We start from the raw sequence: 16,918 nt of genomic DNA, 5'->3' as shown, positions 1-16,918 counted from the left end.
GCCAAACCCCACTTCCCATTTTCTAGAGATTAATTGGAGATAAGAGTCTCAGGTCCTTTTGTGCCCAGGCTGGCTTTGAACCACGATCCTCCTCGAATCTCAGCCTCCTGAGTAACTAGGATTACAGATGTAAGCCACTTTGCCCAGCTCCCTTATTACATTTTTCTAATGGATGCAACAGAAAATGATTTTCTTTTTTTTTTTCTTTCATTTTTCTTTTCCAACTCCATGTTCTTCCCCGTGGCCTGGTATCTTATGTCTCCAAGTTCCATGCAGAAAAGACCCACTCTGGTCCTTATGACAAGGTGAGTGTTGCGTGAATGAATGTAAACCACACACATTTAGGCTAATATAAAAAGTGACTTCCATGACGTCATCTCAAACACTGACTCCATGTACCGGGTCAAGCCACACCCCACGTCACCAAGTCCTGACCTCCCTGACTCTCCCCCTTGGGAAGCCCACTGGGGTGACACTGGCTCTGGACACTGTGGCTGCTTGCTTCTCCCGTGGGGTGGGGTGGGCTCGGGTGGTGAAGTAAAGCCGAGCCGTGTGAAGCTGGGAGGGATGGGAGTGCAGCTTCACTCCAGTGTCCCTCTGAACTGCCTCGCGTGCTGCTCCAGCCTCTGCACCTCTGCCCGGAGGTGCTCCCGGGCCACAGGGCTGGGGAACTGAAGCACAGCGTCCTTGGTGGCCAGCGCCAGGTCCTTGAGCAGCCCACAGAGGTGACTGCTCCTGCAGAGGATCTCATTGCGCACATCCTTCTCCCGGGTCTCCGCACAGAGCGTGTCCACCAGCTTCTGGCCTACCACGATCACCAGTTTGCTCTGAGCGATGAAGACCTCGGGCGCTGGGCTGCTGCCCAGGCTGCTGGTAAATGCACCGATGGCTTTGAAGAGTGCCCCAAAATACAGCCGGCAGTGTTCAGAGAGCTGGATTTTCCTCCCAGAGGTCTGCTGCCTCATAGGTTCAGGGACAAGAGAGCCAGGACCCTGAGGAAGAGAAAGAGGAAAGTTGATAAGGTGCAGATCGATGGGGAGGCTGTGGTTGCCTTCCTCTTCCTGTGGTTACTCCATTTGCAAGAACTTTTATGACAACAGTTTGTTTAGGGAGAACCTAATACTACAACATGAATGTCAAGGTTTGCAAAGTGTTACAAAAAATGGTGCCTATATACACATCTGTGTACAGTATGTATTGTATACATGCATAATTCTTTTTCTCAGTTGTGGGGCTTGAACTCAGAGCCTGGGTACTGTTGCTGAGCTCTTTGTGTTTAAAGCTAGAACTTTGACTCACAGCTGGTTTTCTGATGGTAAATTGGAGATAAGAGTTTCACAGATTTTCCTAACCTGGCTGGCTTTGAAGTGCAATCCTCAGATCTCAGCCTCCTGATTAGCTAGTATACAGGCATGAGCTACCAGCATCCAGCCACATATATCAACTTTTATCCATTTCAGTAAATCAGGAGAAATCTCTTCTAAGGGACTCATTGGCAACGAGTGTATTTGATCCTTTGGTCATACAAGAAGAGGGGCAGATGTGCAATGCACGCCTGTAATCCCAGATTAAGGGAGGCATAGGTAGAATGATGGAGTCCAGGCTGGCCTAGGCAAAAGCAAAACCTTATCTGAAAAATAAAGCAAAGGAAGTGGCATTGTGGCTCAAGTGATAGACTGCTAGCTTGGAGTTGAGCACAGGGACAGCGCCCAGGCCCAGAATTTAAGCCCTGTGAACGACAAAAATAAAGCAAAAAAGAGGCTGAGGACATTGCTCAAGTAGAAACATTTTTCTAGGCAAGTATGAGGCCTGGAGTTCAAGCCCCAGGTCTGTGTCTTGCCTCCCCCTCTCCCGCAAAAAAAACCCAAACGTTCATGATAATAAGGTTTCATCAACTTTTATTTTTGTGTTTGTATGCAGGTACTAGGGCTTAGTGTTCTTGCTTGGCTTTTCTGCTCAAGCCTGGCACTCTACCACTTGAGTCATACCTCCACTTCCTGCTTTTTGGTGATTCATTGGAGATAAGACTCCTGCCTGGGCAGTCTTTGAACCACGATCCTCAGATCCCAGCCTCCAGAGTAGTTAGAATTAACAGATATGAGCCATGAGTACCTAGCTAACCAAAATTGTATGTTCACAAAATTTTCCTTATGAAAAACGGTATCACTGTCTCCCCAGAGGCAGTAATATCGAAGGACTTCCAGCATATTCAGGAAGTAGAAGGCAGGTAACAATCCAAAGCCCCTTCATTTATGTATGTATGTATGTATGTATGTATGTATGTATGTATGTATGTATGTATTTATTTTGCCAGTCCTGGGGCTTGAACTCAGGGCCTGGGCTCTGTCCTTAGACAATTTTTGCTCAAGGAAAACACTCTGCCACTTGATCCACAGTGCAATTTCCTGCTTTTTCTGTGTATGAGATATGGAGGAATCGAACCTAGGGCTTTGTGCATGCTAGGTGAACACTCTACCACTAAGCCACACTCTCAGTCCCCAAAACTCCTTCTTGATGTTTTATTTACTCTTCTGTTGTTGGTATTGCTGTGCTGGGGTTTTGAACCCAGGGCTTCTCACATGCTAGACAGGTGTCCCGCTGATTGCCACTGAAGTTTACCTTTGCAGTTTTATGGGTAGGGGAACCATCTCAGAGCAGGGACCACTGGGGCCAGCCAGGTAGCAAGTCATAAGTCTGGAGCTCTGTCAATCAGCTAAGTCAGAAGCTCTCTTTACCTTCCCCTCTGCCTCCTCCCATTTGTGATGGACGATGGCAGAGAGGACAGGGAAGGCAGCGGTGGTTTCAGAAGACAGCTATGTCCACAGGACTGGTGCATTTGGAAGGGAGGAAGGAAGCCTACTTTGGAGAAGTATGTTATTAGGATTTCATAGTAAAAACAGAAAATAAAAGCAATGAGTGTTTTTAGTGGAAAGTGAGGAAAGGTAGTGCAAGAGTGGAAGCAGAATATTGGGAGCAGAAAGATGGTAGGAACAAGGTCAAGGTTAGAAGTAGCAAGAACCAAGAGTAAGACAATGGACCGCTAGCCACTCGGCTTGAAAATGTCCACCACAGACTAGCATTGTTGGCTCATACCTGTGATTCTAGCTATTCCGGAGGCTGTGATTTGAGGACCATGGGTCAAAGCCAGCCTGGGCAGGAAAATCTGTGTGACGTTTATTTCCAATTAATTGCCAGAAAACTGAAAGTAGAACTGTAGTAGGGTGCTAGCCTTGAACAGAAAAGCTGAGGGACAGCACCTAGGCCCTGAGTTCAAGTCCCACGACCAAGAACAACAACAAATTAAACAACTTCAGGCAAATGAAAACTACAGGTGATGTCCTCTCCCCTACTGAGGAAATGCTGAAGGTATGACTCGAGTGGGTAAAGCACTTGCCTGGCAAGCCTGAAGCTCTAGATTCAATCCTCATTACTGCAAAAAATGTACATACATCGATGAACATTAAAAAGATTCAAATTTCTAGAATGTGTTAAAACTCCTATATCACCAAGGCATTTCAGCAGAATCCTAAGGCCAGAGCTGAAAGGCGCCAGTGGTCTCCTAGACACAGCCCCAAGGTGCCTGCCTGCTGGGGCTCTGGAGACAAGCAACTGCCAACCCAAATGGCTTCTTATCAGGGCTGAGCACAATCAGCAAAATATTTTGTTGGGAGTGGGGATCAGAACAAAGATTTGAACTCAGGGCTTCAAGTTTGCTCACTAGGCATTCCACTACTTGCAAGGAAGAACATTCCCAGGTAGACTTAAATAAAAGATTTACAAAAATCCTCTCTGATTCTATTTTCAGAGATAAAATGGAACTCCAGATATTTCATGAAAAAAATTGAAATCTTCTCATTTATTTGCCCAGATACTAAAATCTTACTTCCCAATATGATTTTACCTGTAAGTTTACATCCTTGAATTTTATTTTCTGAGAAAGGAGCCAATGTTTTCCCAGAGCCTGGGTGCATGGGTGGAGAATCTCAGCCTCCTTCCTGGCTCACACCTGCCCAGGCACACAGTGGAAAGGCCTGTTCCCATTCTGAACTCAGAACTCACCTGTCCACACGCATGTGGTCCACTTTTCTTCCCCAGTTCAGTGGAGGGTTCATTTTCCTTTTGTTTATGGAAAGGACTCTTCTGGCACAATTCCATTTCCCTGAGGGGAAGCTGCATGCACACCTCGTGTTTGGATTCCGAATTTGGGATTAAGTGCCCAGGCTCTTCTTCTTGTTCACAGTTCTGGGTGAAGAGAAGCCTTGCATTGGCAATGACAATGGAGACGAACCTCTTGACATCTTCTGGAACCATCCGAGCCACCATGACAAACCTCTCAAGGTCATCTGGGCTGTTCTGGACTTGGTCCATCCCAAGAATGTCGAGAGACCACTTGCATCCGTCTAGGCTTCCCTTAGCTTCCAGCAGGATCTGGTGGGAGTTGGAGATTGTCTGGAGCTGATCTTGAATTCTGGCTTGAAGGTGATTGTCTGTCAGGTTGCAGGCAGTCCCACGAACGCCTTGAGCAAACTCCAGAAATTGCCTTAAAGAATCCTCGACCTGGTGAGCGGCCTGGCGGATTGCATGGATGTTGGCCTCCAGAGAGTCTCGGAACCTCCATTTCCTATTTACAAAGAGCAGCAGGCCTGCTACAGAGCTGACCACTTCATGTTGCAGGGTCACTGCTGTCGCCTTGGCCACGTCGGAATCCAAATCCAGAGACAGCTCCTTTGTGGACTCTGAATAGGAGCTGTTGGAGGAGTCGGTGGACGTGGAGGAACAGGAAGACATGACACTCGCTCTGCTGCTGCCTGAGCTGGAGACGGATAACCGGTGAGGCTCAGGGGACAGGGAAGAAGTCCGCCCAGAAAGCCAGGATGGATTGTGGCCTGGGGGAGTCTTTGGCTTAGCTTTTCCCAGCTCACTTCCGGTGGGGAACACATTTGACATGGCCTTAGGAATGTCGTAAATGTTGGGCGTGGTGTTCTGCTGTTCCACCCGGGGCAACAGAAAGCTGGACGGCACCTTGTAGCTGACCCCTGCCCCTGGAGGGAGCGAGTCTCCAGGTGCTGTGGAGGGGTAAGGAGAAACGTCCGGAAGGCTGGCATTTTTCTGCCTGAGCGTGATGTCACAGGGCTGTGGAGGGGGGCTCCTGGCTCTGTTGCTGGCAGGGCTGGGGACAGTGGAGAAGGAAGCAGGAATGACCCTGGGCTCTGCTTCTTCCCGGAAGCTGGTTAAAGCTGGGTTTCTAATGTTGGCTCTTCCCGGAGATGGGATGTCATATGTCCATTGTGACTTCTGAGGGTTTGGTAATGTGTGGCAGCCAGCTCTTCCCCAGGCTGGAGCTGCTGTCTGGACGATGCTCTGGCCCTGTGGAGTGAGCACGCACACACACACACACACACACACACACACACACACACACACACACACGGAGTTAAGTAGTCTTAGCAAGAAGCCTGGAGTGCTCAGTCTGCCTGCCACTACTCTTCTCATGTCCCTTTGTGGCTCTTACCCCCTTTTGTGCCTCTATCTTGCCACTTCTTCCATGACAGCCCTGGCTTATCTGTAACTCACCACCACCACAGCAGGCCATTTACTGTCTCTCATCACCAGCTCAGAATGCTTACTTATACCTCACATTTTATTTTCCCCAAATGGGACGTTCTGCTTCAACTGCCTTCCCATCTAACAAACTCCTATGCATCCCTCATGAAGTCTGCTGAAAAGCCATCTCTTTGTAAGGTTTCTCCAGGAGTCTTGGGTGACTGTGTTTATGGGATGTGTATGGTAGAATACAATGACTCCAGCGAGTCACAGATTTCGGATGAAATCTTTGAAGAACTATAGCTTAGGTCTGGAGTGCCTCACGAAGGCTCCCGTCTGTGCTCAAGGCTTGGGCGTCAGCCTGTGGTGCTACTGGACCTTTAAGAGGTGGACATGGGGTCCCTCCCCTCTTTGCTTCCTGGTCAGCAGCAGGTGAGTATCGTTGCTGTACCATGCAATTCAATGCTGCTAGGAAATGCTTTCTTCAGCTGGGCTGGCTTGAGTGATAGAATGCCTAGAAAGTACAAGGCTCTGAGTTCAAATCCCAGCACAACCCCTCCCCAGTTTAAAAAAAAAGCGGGAGGAAGAAATGAAATGAACCTCACCCCTCCAAGCTCCTATACTGGCTCCTTAGTCTCCCACTGGTGGCACTATCTGGGGGAAGTCCTGGAAACTTTAGAGGATAGAGTCCAAGTTAGAGAAGAGAAAGTAGATCCCTGGAGGCAGGTCTTGGTGTGGTGTGTGTGTGTGTGGGGGGTATTTTGTCTCTGACTCCTTCCTGCCTGCCTCTCTCTGTTTCCTGCTGCCTCGCTCCTTCTTCCTGTCCCTAGAGAAGTGAGCAGTTTGTACCATCTCTCCTTCAGCCTTGATGTTCCATTCAGGGCCTGAGGCCAAGACGCTGTAGATGAATTCTTTTTAAACAGCTAGAAAAGTACTTCCTGCCTCTGATTTATCACAGTGGGGGGCAGGTGGCTAATAGATTTGCCATGACCAGCTGAGCCCCACAGGCTTAACAACTGGCCAACCCACCCTGGGCTGAAATGCGTGACCCTTGTGAGCAGTTTGCTTCAGGCCTTTCGTCACAGTGATGGAAGCTGATGAAAGCATTGAGCTGATAACATTTCCCAGAGGATGTTAGGTTTGATAGCCTCACACTTCCGTGCAGACACGTCCATACTCACACTTGCGTGACTGGCTGGGGTGTGGAGAGCGGCCTTCTGGGGACTGGCTGGTATGTCATACAATGGCTGCTTCTCTGGCTCCTAGGGAAAGAGCACAAGGAAAACAGCTCTGATTTTTCCTCACCAATGGCAGCTAGCGCTAACTGTCCACACTCCAGTGCTTTATCCAGAGAAAGACAGGAGACTCTGAACAGGCTGTGGGGCTCTCGGTCCTGGAGCTCTTTGGAAAGATGTCTGTAAGCTGCATAGATAGCCTGCAGCCATGCCCTTGGTGCTTTTGAAGGTGCCTTTCTCGTTGAAGGCAGAGAAAAGCCAGGGGACACACTGCAGCTCAAACAGACGGAGGCAGGCCTTCACACGGAAAGAAGCCTGAAGATGTGGGATTGGGACAAAGGAGTCTGCGTGTATGTGTATGTTTTTTCCTAGTAGAACATTCTACCTTTCACTCCTGTGGTCACCTGAAAATATTTCTTGAGTGCCTATGAACTACAAGACACTAAACCAAATGGCACCATATAGCTATAGTAATGATAATAAAAAAAAAAGGGGGGGGGTGGTTTGAACCAGGCACTGGTGAATCACACTTGTAACCCTAGTTACTCAGGAACATGAGATTGGAAGAACACTGTCTGAAGCCAGCCCAACCAGACAAATCCAAGAGAGACTCTTATTTCCAATTAACCAGCAAAAAAGGCAAAAGCAGAACCGTGGCTCCACTGGTAAAGTTTCAGCCTTGATTAAAAAATGAAGGGACAGGGTGGAAGTTTGGCCTAGTGGTTAAAGTGCTTGCCTAGCATGCACAAAGACCCGGGTTCAATTCCTCGGTACCACATATATAGAAAAAAGCCGGAAATGGTGCTGAGGCTCAAGCGGTAGAGCTCTAGCCTTGAGAAAGTCCAAGGACAGTGCTCAGGCCCCGAGCTCAAGCCCAGGACTGGCAAGAAAAAAAGGACAGCATCCAGGCCCTGAGTTTAAGCCCATTACTGGCAAACACAAAAAAAGAGGATTCATGGAGTAAGATGGAAGAGAAGGATGAATGGGTGACATCAATCCATTTGTAGCCTGACTTACGGAATTGTAAAACTACTTATTAGTACATTTTTAAAAGAGGGTTTCACTGGATGATAGTGGCTCAGGCCTATAATCCTATCTTCTCAGGAGGCTTAGGTCTGAGGATTGCAGCTTGAAGCCAGGCCAGTCACAGACCTGAAACTCAAGTGGTAGAACACTTGGCTTGAGGAAAATAAGTTCAGAGACAGCACGTAGGCCCTGAGTTCAAGCCATTGGACATGGGCATACCCACACAGACAGACAGACCACACACGCGCGCACGCGCACACGCACACAGTTTGGGTGACTGATTGGACAAATCTGAGGATGTACTAGAGCCAGGCACTGTGTTTCATAAAGATATGACTGGTGCTGCTCTGCTCAAGCTGCTTGGGTGCTCGTGAGAGATGTGTGTTAAATAACACACTGTGTTATATGATTAATGTGAACATAGAGTACACTGTGAAGATTGGGTCACATATTGTCAAGAATTTTCTTAGGGCTTCAGATGTGGTTCAGAGCTAGACAGAAAAAAAGTGTGTGTGTGTGTGTGTGTGTGTGTGTGTGTGTGTGTGCGCGCGCGCACTGGTACTGGGGCTTGAAGTCAGGGTCTCTTGGATTTGTCTGCCATTCTGGCTTTCAAACTTGATGCTCAGATGCACATATGTACATAATAAATACATACGTGTACATAGTAAAATAATAAAATACATATCATAAAGGGAAAGTAAGATTTCAAAAGCACCTGGGCTGGGCTCCCGCCCACTAGGGCGGTAAGCTAGTTAGTCATGGGTGGTGATGCATTGTTTGGGGTGATGCTTGTGGAGACCCCGCTCTGTGAAGGGGAACGCAATGTTCGAGCAATGGACTCAGACCCCAGACTCAGCACTCGGCCCCCAGGGAAGCAGGGCTGCTCAACAAGACTCACCTTAAGGGTTGAGTGGACCTGGCTCTGGGCAGGCACGTCGTACACCTGGGAAGGCAGAGTTGGCAGCGAGGCTCTGGTGGGTCTGGGAAGCACAATGAGGGCCTTGGAAAGAAAAGGGACGCTAAGCCAAAGGGCACGTCACACAGGTTGTCATAGCATGTTCAAAGTGACCCCCCCCAGGTGGCAGGGTCTGCTGGGCAAATGCTATGTTTGCCAGCACCCCCTGGTGTGCAGATACCCCCCCTGTGAAGATGAAAGCAGTAATCTTAGAGCGGGGCTGACTTTCTCCTGGGGTGGGCCAGGTCTGCCTGCATCGCCTCATCTGGGAAACAGGCTAGGATACACCAGCTTGGGTGCTATGCCATGGATCCAGGTGCTGAGGGGGCCCCAGGGACCTGCTGTACAGGTAAGCTTCCCCGTGATTCCTAGGACCAAGAAACCGAGTCTCTGACATGGAGCTATTCATACATTCACCTAAAGCTTTGCTTTTGTTTTTTCTTTTAGCTGTACCAGGCCTTGAGCTCACCTCCAGGCAGGTGATGTACCTCGGAATCATACCTCAAATCCCTGTCTGCACTGGTTCATTTTGAGACCAGCTTCCTGCTCAGGAGAGCATCTAGGCCACAGCCAGCCTGTGTATGCTTCCCAGGAAGCTCGGATGGCAAGTTCTGGTTACTGTGTCCAGATATCGCTCAAGAAGGGGTCTAGGGGACTTTTTCCTCAAGTTGGCCTTGAACAGCAATCCTCTCTATTTCAGCCTCCCAAGAAACTACGATTATACATGCAAGCCACCCACACCCAGAGCATCTAAAGCTACCAAGGCTGTAGCTGCCAGCCAACCAGGCAGAGCTGACTTTCCAAGCACACAGTGGAGGAACTAACACAGTCTAGGGGAAGCAGAAACAGAACGTTCTCCTTAGGAGTGAGAGAAGATTGGGCAGTAGGAGGTGTTCAGAGGAACTGTAAGGGACAGACTTTGCTGGAATGAGTGGGAAGCAGAAAACACACCAAGGATTGTAAGTGATAGGGGAGTGAGTGCGGGGAAGAGAGGGGTGGAGTGAGAGGGAAATAACCGCAGGTGGTCATAGAGAAGAGCTGCTTCTTACCAAGGACAGGAGTCACCATCAAGATCTATGACCCGCTCAGCTACAGCTCTGGACTCATGGAGTCTGAGCTCATGAGGTAGAAGGCAAGGCTGGTTTGATCCTGTGGCATGCACAGCTGCTGACTCTATGCTGCACAGCATGTTGGATGCCATAGGGACAGCTGTGTTTACCTGAGTTAGCTAGTGAACTTTTTCCTTTGGTTGGTCATGGGGCTTGAACTCAGGGCCTGGATGCAGTCCTTGCGCAAGGCTAGTGCTCTACCACTCTGAGCCACAGCATCACTTGTGGTTGTCTGGTGGTTAATTAGAGATAAGAGTCTCACAGAGATCCGGCTTTGAACCACGATCCTCAGATCTCAGCCTCCTGAGGAGCTAGGATTATGGGCCTGAGCAACCCACGTCTTCATCTGGTAAACTTTAACTCAAGTTCTCGTCTTCTATCTTAGACCTTCGAACCAGAACATCTCTGTGGGCAAGGCCTGAGGGTGGCAGGGGAGTATAGGCTGAAGGCTATTGGCTGACAGGGACTTATTACGTAAGAGGAAAGTAAGATGGGTTCCAGTAGTATTCTGCACAGGGTGCAGAGCAAGAGAAGTTGAGAAGACTTCGTTTCTGAACTCCAGCACTGGGAGAAGGTAGCCCAAGAAACTTGTCATGGAGTAGAGCCCAGGGCACAGAGGTGAGAGGGAGTCACAATTTAAATGTGGACAGGAAAGAGGAGAGTTCAGATGTAGGAGTAGCTTCTGGTGACCAGACCAGAGTCCCTTCATCATCAGTGTCCCCAGAACCCAGCACTGGGGTGGCACAGGTGAAGGGCTGCCCTTTGTTTGCTTTTGGTGAATGAGACAGTAGAAATTAACCGGTCTGGCGTCACGCAGGCTGCAACCACAGGTGTGGCTAGAACAACTATGGGGCTGGAAACTGGCAGCTCCTTTCTTACCTGCAAAGGAAGCTGTGCTACCCTGGGTTCTGGAGAGTGGGGGGTCTCTGGGAACGAAGGACACACCCCACTTCTACTTGGAGAGCCTGAGTCCTGTACACAGAGGAGCAGACTCCCCTAGCTCTAGCGTTCCGTCTACCTTGGTCTCCCCTTCATGCAGCCTGGGCTGCTGTTGTCTCCCTTGAAGACTATTAAAAGACAGCTTTAATTGTATGTATTCCTCCCATCCCATAACAACCCCATCCTTTACTCTGAGAGGTGCTTCCAGTGTTCTGGAATCTTCCTTATTATAGCCTATGACCTTGACTCAACTTCAGTGCTTCTGTGCTAATTGGCCCAAGCCATCAATGGCTCTCATTACATTTTGAATTAAATCCACGCTCCAAAACACGACCAAGCCCAGGGGCCACACGTACAGTATGTCCCCAACTACCAGTGCCACTGTCCTCACATCCATCCCCCCACAGGTCCCACTAGATCCCTCCTGACACAGACTCTTCAAATGCTGCCCCTGCTCCCATCGCTCCCTCAGGACTGCAGGCCAGGGTCCCTCATTCACCTGGCCACTGTGTGCGCGATACATGCCTACTAGGACACCTACAGAGCCCAGGGACTTTCCTGAGGGTGGCATTTCACACAGAACAATGCCACTTCAAATGTAACCAGTGCTTCTTGGAGAAATGTAGGCTCGGGGCAGGGAGGCGGGGCTGGGGGGAGGGGACAATTCATTAAGGAACGTGTTTGAGAAACATGGTTTCAAAAGGGAGAAAGAACCTCAGTTTAGGAACTAGTGGGTCCAAGAACAATTTCACCAGGAAATCTTGCCCCTGTTGGGACTTCAGTCAAAACTGATTATGTTTCTTAGGTGGTCATTTTTATAGTTTTGCTCTTGTCACGCCTGCATTTTATATTAAGGAAGTTGCTACACAAAGTGAAACAAAGCTTAGGTTAGTGGCTGCCCTAGGGGGAAGTGGTACAGAGAAAGCAGGGAGACTTTGGAGGGGAGACCTGGTTTTGTTCAGTCTTGATTTATACGAGAGGCTGAGCTATGCTCTTAGGATCTGAAGGTGAGTTTAACAAAAAGCTCCACGGAGCTGAGCCTCAGTGGCACTTGTCTATAATCCTTGCTACTCACAGGCTATGACTGGAAGGTAAAAAGTCTTTGCCCATAAAAGTTAGGTATGGAGCCAGGTCTTGGTGGCGCACACCTGTAATCCTAGCTACTCAGGAGACTGAGATTTGAGGATCAACGTGCAAAGCCAGCCTACACAGAAAAGTCCATGAGACTCATCTCCACCAAAGCTCCAGAGAACCAGAAATGGTGCTGTGGCTCAAAGTGATAGAGTGCTAGCCTTGAGCAAAAAAGCTGGGGAACAGCACCCAGGCCCTGAGTTCAAGCCCCATAACTGACAAAAAAAATAATCTGGGTGTAGTAGTACATACCTGTAATCCCAGCTATGTAGGAAATGTAAATAAGGAGAGAGTGAGAGAGAAGATGTTGAAGAGGAGAAAGGACTGAAGGTAGAGAGGAAAGGAGGGAGGGTGGAAGGGAAGGAAAAAGAAAAGAAAGAAACAAGAAAGAAAAGAAAAAGCAAGGTCGTCTTAGTAGGGGCAGGCAAGGAGAGACTTGGAAGAGAAAAGCCAGGGAAGTCCCTGGGAGTTTTCTGTGCCTCCTCAGGAGCTGCTTGGTGGCAGAGAGGCCCTGAATTCCCCTCAGTAGCTGAGGTTTTTCTTGGTTTCCTCAGAGTAGGAGGCACTATTGACATGGTTTGTGCCAAGTCCAGGGCTTGTAACTGGTGCCCTGGGAAGCTTTGGTGCCAAACCTGTCCTCCCATCCTGCCAGTTCCAGCCCTAAAGCTGACACTGGGGTCCTGGGGTGTGTGGTTTCATTCATTCAACGTTTGCTGGGGCATCTGCAGGAGCCTGGCACTGTGCTGGGTGCTGTGGTACCTGGTACCTTCCAGAGAAAGGAGATAGCCACTGATAGATTTTTTTTAATTCTTTAGTAATTTTGGAAAGAAGTTCAAGTTAACTTCAGTGTGGCTAGTTCTTACAAGACAGCAGTTTTCAAAAAAAAAAAAAAAGACAGCAGTTTTCAGGATTTCTAAAGGAATCTGTGACTCCCTGTTTGCAGGCAGGGTTGGAAGGTAGACTGGAGGTGGCAGATTTGGGGCCCTGACACCGTGTTGGGCAGTGGCCTCTCCACCAGGGACACAGACCTTGGCAAGATCTCTGCCAGAGCTGTGGTGCCATTTGATTGTAAAGTGGTGTCCGATGGCAGGAAACGCCATCATACGTGCTCTATCCCAGTGTCCCAGGAAGGCGGGGCCAGGCTGATCTTCTGCTTGCTTGCTTCTGTGTGTGTGTGTGTGTGTGTGTGTGTGTGTGTGTGTGTGTGTGTGTGTAGAAACTCAAGCTGGCATCACTGGTGGCTCATCCACAGTGTGCTTGCACAATCATAGTGCAGTGGTTCTCCGGAGCCATTGGCAGGCCGCACAGGAGCCAGGCTTGGCGAGCGGGGCAATCTCAGGTGTGAAGGGCACGGGGCCCCAGCGCCAGCTTTCTTGGGCACCACTGCACTGGCCACTCCTCCTCACAGCTGACCTTTGGACCAGGGTAACCGGAGAGGAATGGCCACTCCCCACCCGTGTGCCCTCCCTTTCATCCTGCCCGGATGCTCACCTGTTTGGGGAAGCTCAGAGTCTTTTCACAGATGACCCTGGCCTGGGAAGGAGGCTCGGGGAGTTCGTAGACTTGGGTGGTGGACGATGGAGGCCGCTCCACCCAGCTCTTCATGGGCTCGTACACAGGTCCTGGTAGAGGAGGTTGCCATGGGGTTGGCACCTTGTAGGTCCCCTCAGAGCCAGCAAGGTCATCTTCCAGGCCTCTCGGGAACGGGGGACAGGGCCTGTCTGTGGGGGTCTCTGGGAGGATGATGAGGCGGTTGGCGGGGGCCAGGCCTTGCCTCCCGTGGAGCAAACACTTCCACCAGCCCTCGCTTTCCGGAACATTCTGCTCCAGGACCATCAGGATGTCTCCCCTGGAGAAAGCCAGCTCATCGACGCAGTCAGGGCGGTTGTCATAAAGTGCTCTAGCCAGCAGCATCTGGGGGGGGGGGGACAGCAATCAGCATCATTACCAGTGCCCGTGGGTCCCACCCACATGCCACTCAGAGACCACTGGGTGCGTTCACGGTGGCTGTTCACTTTTCATTTCTTCGGCCCAGACTCTCTGGCCCTGGCTGTTCATCCGAGGACTCCCTTCTCACTCCTGGGATCGCACGTCAAGTTTTGCTTCTGCCCCGAGACCAGGTGCAGCCATTTCCCTTTCAGGCCTCTCAAGGCCCTTTGTAAAAATCCACAGGTGCTAGGGCCCTGGTGGTCGTGTACTGAAGTGTGGTATAGCCCGTGGCAGGGCACACTCGTGTGTGAAATTCCTAGCTGTGTACCACAAGCATTTCAGCTAGCATCTCTGGGCCTCAGTTTCCTCGTGGCTAACATGAGGATAATAGTAAATGTCTAGCTCAAGGGGTTATTGAGAATTAAAGGGACTGAGTGTGTGTGTGTGTGTGTGTGTGTGTGTGTGTGTGTGTGTGTGTGTGTAGGATCACCTCTTGTTTCTCTGCTACTCTGTCCCCGGCATCAAGCACAGCTACTTAGCAGAAGCTCAACAAATGATCATAAATGAATGAATGAATGATTGAACACTCAGGAGGCTAATGATTTTTCTATGGTGTCAGAGAGAGGAGGAGAAAAAATAATCTGTATCTAAGGGACTACGAGGGAGCGGGGGGGGGGAGAGGGCAGGGGAGAGGGAGACTAGGAGAGTAATAAAGGGAGCGGATGTACATTTTGCATGTGGAAGCATCACAAGGAAACGCCTTATGTACAATTTCATATGTAGCAACCAAACCAAGTCTCTTGAATTCTCCAATCCATGATCTTTGGGTAAGTCACACAACCCCCAAAAACCCTTTGGTGTAATGTCAGTAATGATTGAGCCCCTTCCTATACCTTCTCTTTTCTTTTTCTCCGCCCCCCCCAGTACTGGGATTTGAACTCAGGGGCTCTGTTTGCTTGTTAGGCAGGTGCTCTACCATTTGAACCACACCTCCAGCCCAGCTTTTTTGATAGTTATTTTGGCTATAGAGTCTCTCCCACTTTGGAGATGCAGTGTGCCTGGGGCTCATTTCAAACCATGATCTTCCAGATCTCAGTCTCGTAAGGAGCTAGAATTCTAACCACCAGTCAGTGCCCACTGGCCCCTAGCGGAGACCCTTGGGTAAACTTCCCACTGCAGTTGCACAAAGACAGTTCCTGTAGGTTTCAAAGTAATCGCCTTTTCCTCCTTACTATGACAACACATAATGATGACAGAGACGGTAGAATACAAGAAACCACCCAAAATCTCACCACCAAGAGTTCCCTAGTCACGCTTCAATTGTTAGCTCTTTCTTTAAATACATTTTGTTGAACGTTTTTTTTTTTTTTTAAATACTCAGCCCTTGTCCACATAGGTCACAAACAGAGCAAAGACGGGCTTTGATCCCATTACATTTGTTGGGAGTGTGTTTCTATGATGTGCACTCCTTTTCCTGTTATGCCATAGAACGTGCTATCAACAGTCTCTGACACTGGCAAGCAGGTCAGGTGACCTGGGCAGTACCATGCTGCGTATTTGAGGAGCACAAGTAGACTGGGAACCCTGGTGTAGACAGGAAGGGAATATGAGGAGTCCCCAAACTTCCTCCCCTGGGATCCTAAGTAAGCCTGGGTGCTGTCCCTGAGCCTCTTTATGTGCTAGGTTAGTATGCTACCACTTGAGCCACAGCACTCTGTCCGGCTTTTTCTGAGCAGTTTATCGGAGGTTAGAGTCTCCAGGACTTTTCTATCCAGGTCAGCTTTGGACTGTCATCGGCTGATCTCAGCCTCCTGAGTAGCTAGGATTATATGCGTGACACCCGGATGCCTGGCCCTGTGAAACTCTTTATATCCCACTAACCACCCAAAAGCTGGAAGTAGAGCTGTGGTTCAAGTGGTAGAGCGTTAGCCTTGAGCTTCTCTTCAAACATTCTTGTCCCGCTCCTCTTTACCATTCACCCCCCAGGCAGGACACCGAGTGATGCCCGGAGCATCTTAAAGCAGGAATGCATGTGGGTTAGGTCATGGCAGGCCACGGTGCTGGGAGGGCCAGACACCCCGGCAGCCCGGGCAACCCCAGAATCCAGCTGTCATTGTGCACTTACTCTCCTGGTCTCAGGCAGAGTTCTTCCTGGACAATGGATGGTAGAGCTGACAGACAGGCGCTCCAGTGGTGTCAAGTGCAGCTTGTGGCTAGTCCATATTTATTTTTATTTATTGTGGTTTTTTTTTTTTTTTTTTGCCAGTCCTGGGCTTGAGCTCAGGGCCTGAGCACTGTCCTTGGACTTTCTCAAGGCTAGAGCTCTACCACTTGAGCCTTAGCACCACTTCTGGCTTTTTTTTTCTGTGTATGTGGTACCGAGGAATCGAACCCGGGTCTTCATGCATGCTAGGCAAGCACTTTAACCACTAGGCCAAACTCCCGGCCCCGGTTTGTTTTTTTTTTAACTATATATTTTTTGTCTTTTCTTTTTTTGGAACTGGAGATTGAATGCAGAACATTGCACTTAGTAGGCAAGCACTTTGCTACAGCCCAACCCATGGCTCAAACGTTGGCATTGCTATTTAAAGGTACAAGGCATGGGCAAGGTTCCAGGGACAACGGAAGACACAAGTGTAATCAGTTTCCAGGAATGGACAATTCCCAGACGCATTCATCTTGGGCTGTTTTTCTGTCTACATTTGTGTCTGTCTGTCTGTCTGTCTGTCTCTGTCTGTTGCTCTGTGTGGTTGACAGTGATCTTGTTATTTAGCCCAGGCTGGCCCCAAACTCCCAATCCTTCTGCCTCATCCTCCAGAGTGCTGGATTCACAGGCAAGCACCATCTTGCCCAATGCACTTGCCAGTCATCACAGGGAAGCCAGGAGAAACAGGAACAAGTGTTTGGAAAGGAGGGGGGAAGGAAGAGGGAGGGCTAAGGGTCACAAGGGCAAACAATAGAGAAGACCCCCCCCCAACATCCAAGAGGAGGGCTTTCATACATCTGGGTGTAGTTTGGGAATCCTCAGCTGCCTTTGGGTCACCACTGGA

At 49.5% G+C, this 16,918-nt stretch overlaps 1 protein-coding gene across 1 annotated transcript in view; it reads right to left on the bottom strand.

Moving 5' to 3' along the window:
* Positions 1-208: 208 nt before the first annotated feature.
* The window catches only part of Cass4 (Cas scaffold protein family member 4), a 32,541-nt gene continuing 15,831 nt past the window's right edge, over positions 209-16,918 (bottom strand). Inside the window, exons 2-6 of the mRNA XM_090352554.1 lie at positions 13,431-13,853; positions 8,704-8,805; positions 6,726-6,806; positions 4,060-5,367; positions 209-992 (exon numbers count right to left, since the gene is read on the bottom strand). Coding sequence (XP_090208680.1) covers positions 582-992; positions 4,060-5,367; positions 6,726-6,806; positions 8,704-8,805; positions 13,431-13,853 — 2,325 coding nt within the window. The 3' untranslated portion in view covers positions 209-581. The remainder of the gene's footprint in view (positions 993-4,059; positions 5,368-6,725; positions 6,807-8,703; positions 8,806-13,430; positions 13,854-16,918) is intronic.

This window comes from Megascapheus bottae, chromosome 18 (genome assembly GCF_031878675.1).
Source record: "Megascapheus bottae isolate mThoBot1 chromosome 18, mThoBot2.hap1, whole genome shotgun sequence".
In the NCBI taxonomy this organism is placed as follows: Eukaryota; Metazoa; Chordata; class Mammalia; order Rodentia; family Geomyidae; genus Megascapheus; species Megascapheus bottae.
Note: the sequence above shows the minus strand (reverse complement) of the source record. Positions and strands in the feature narration are given on the sequence as shown.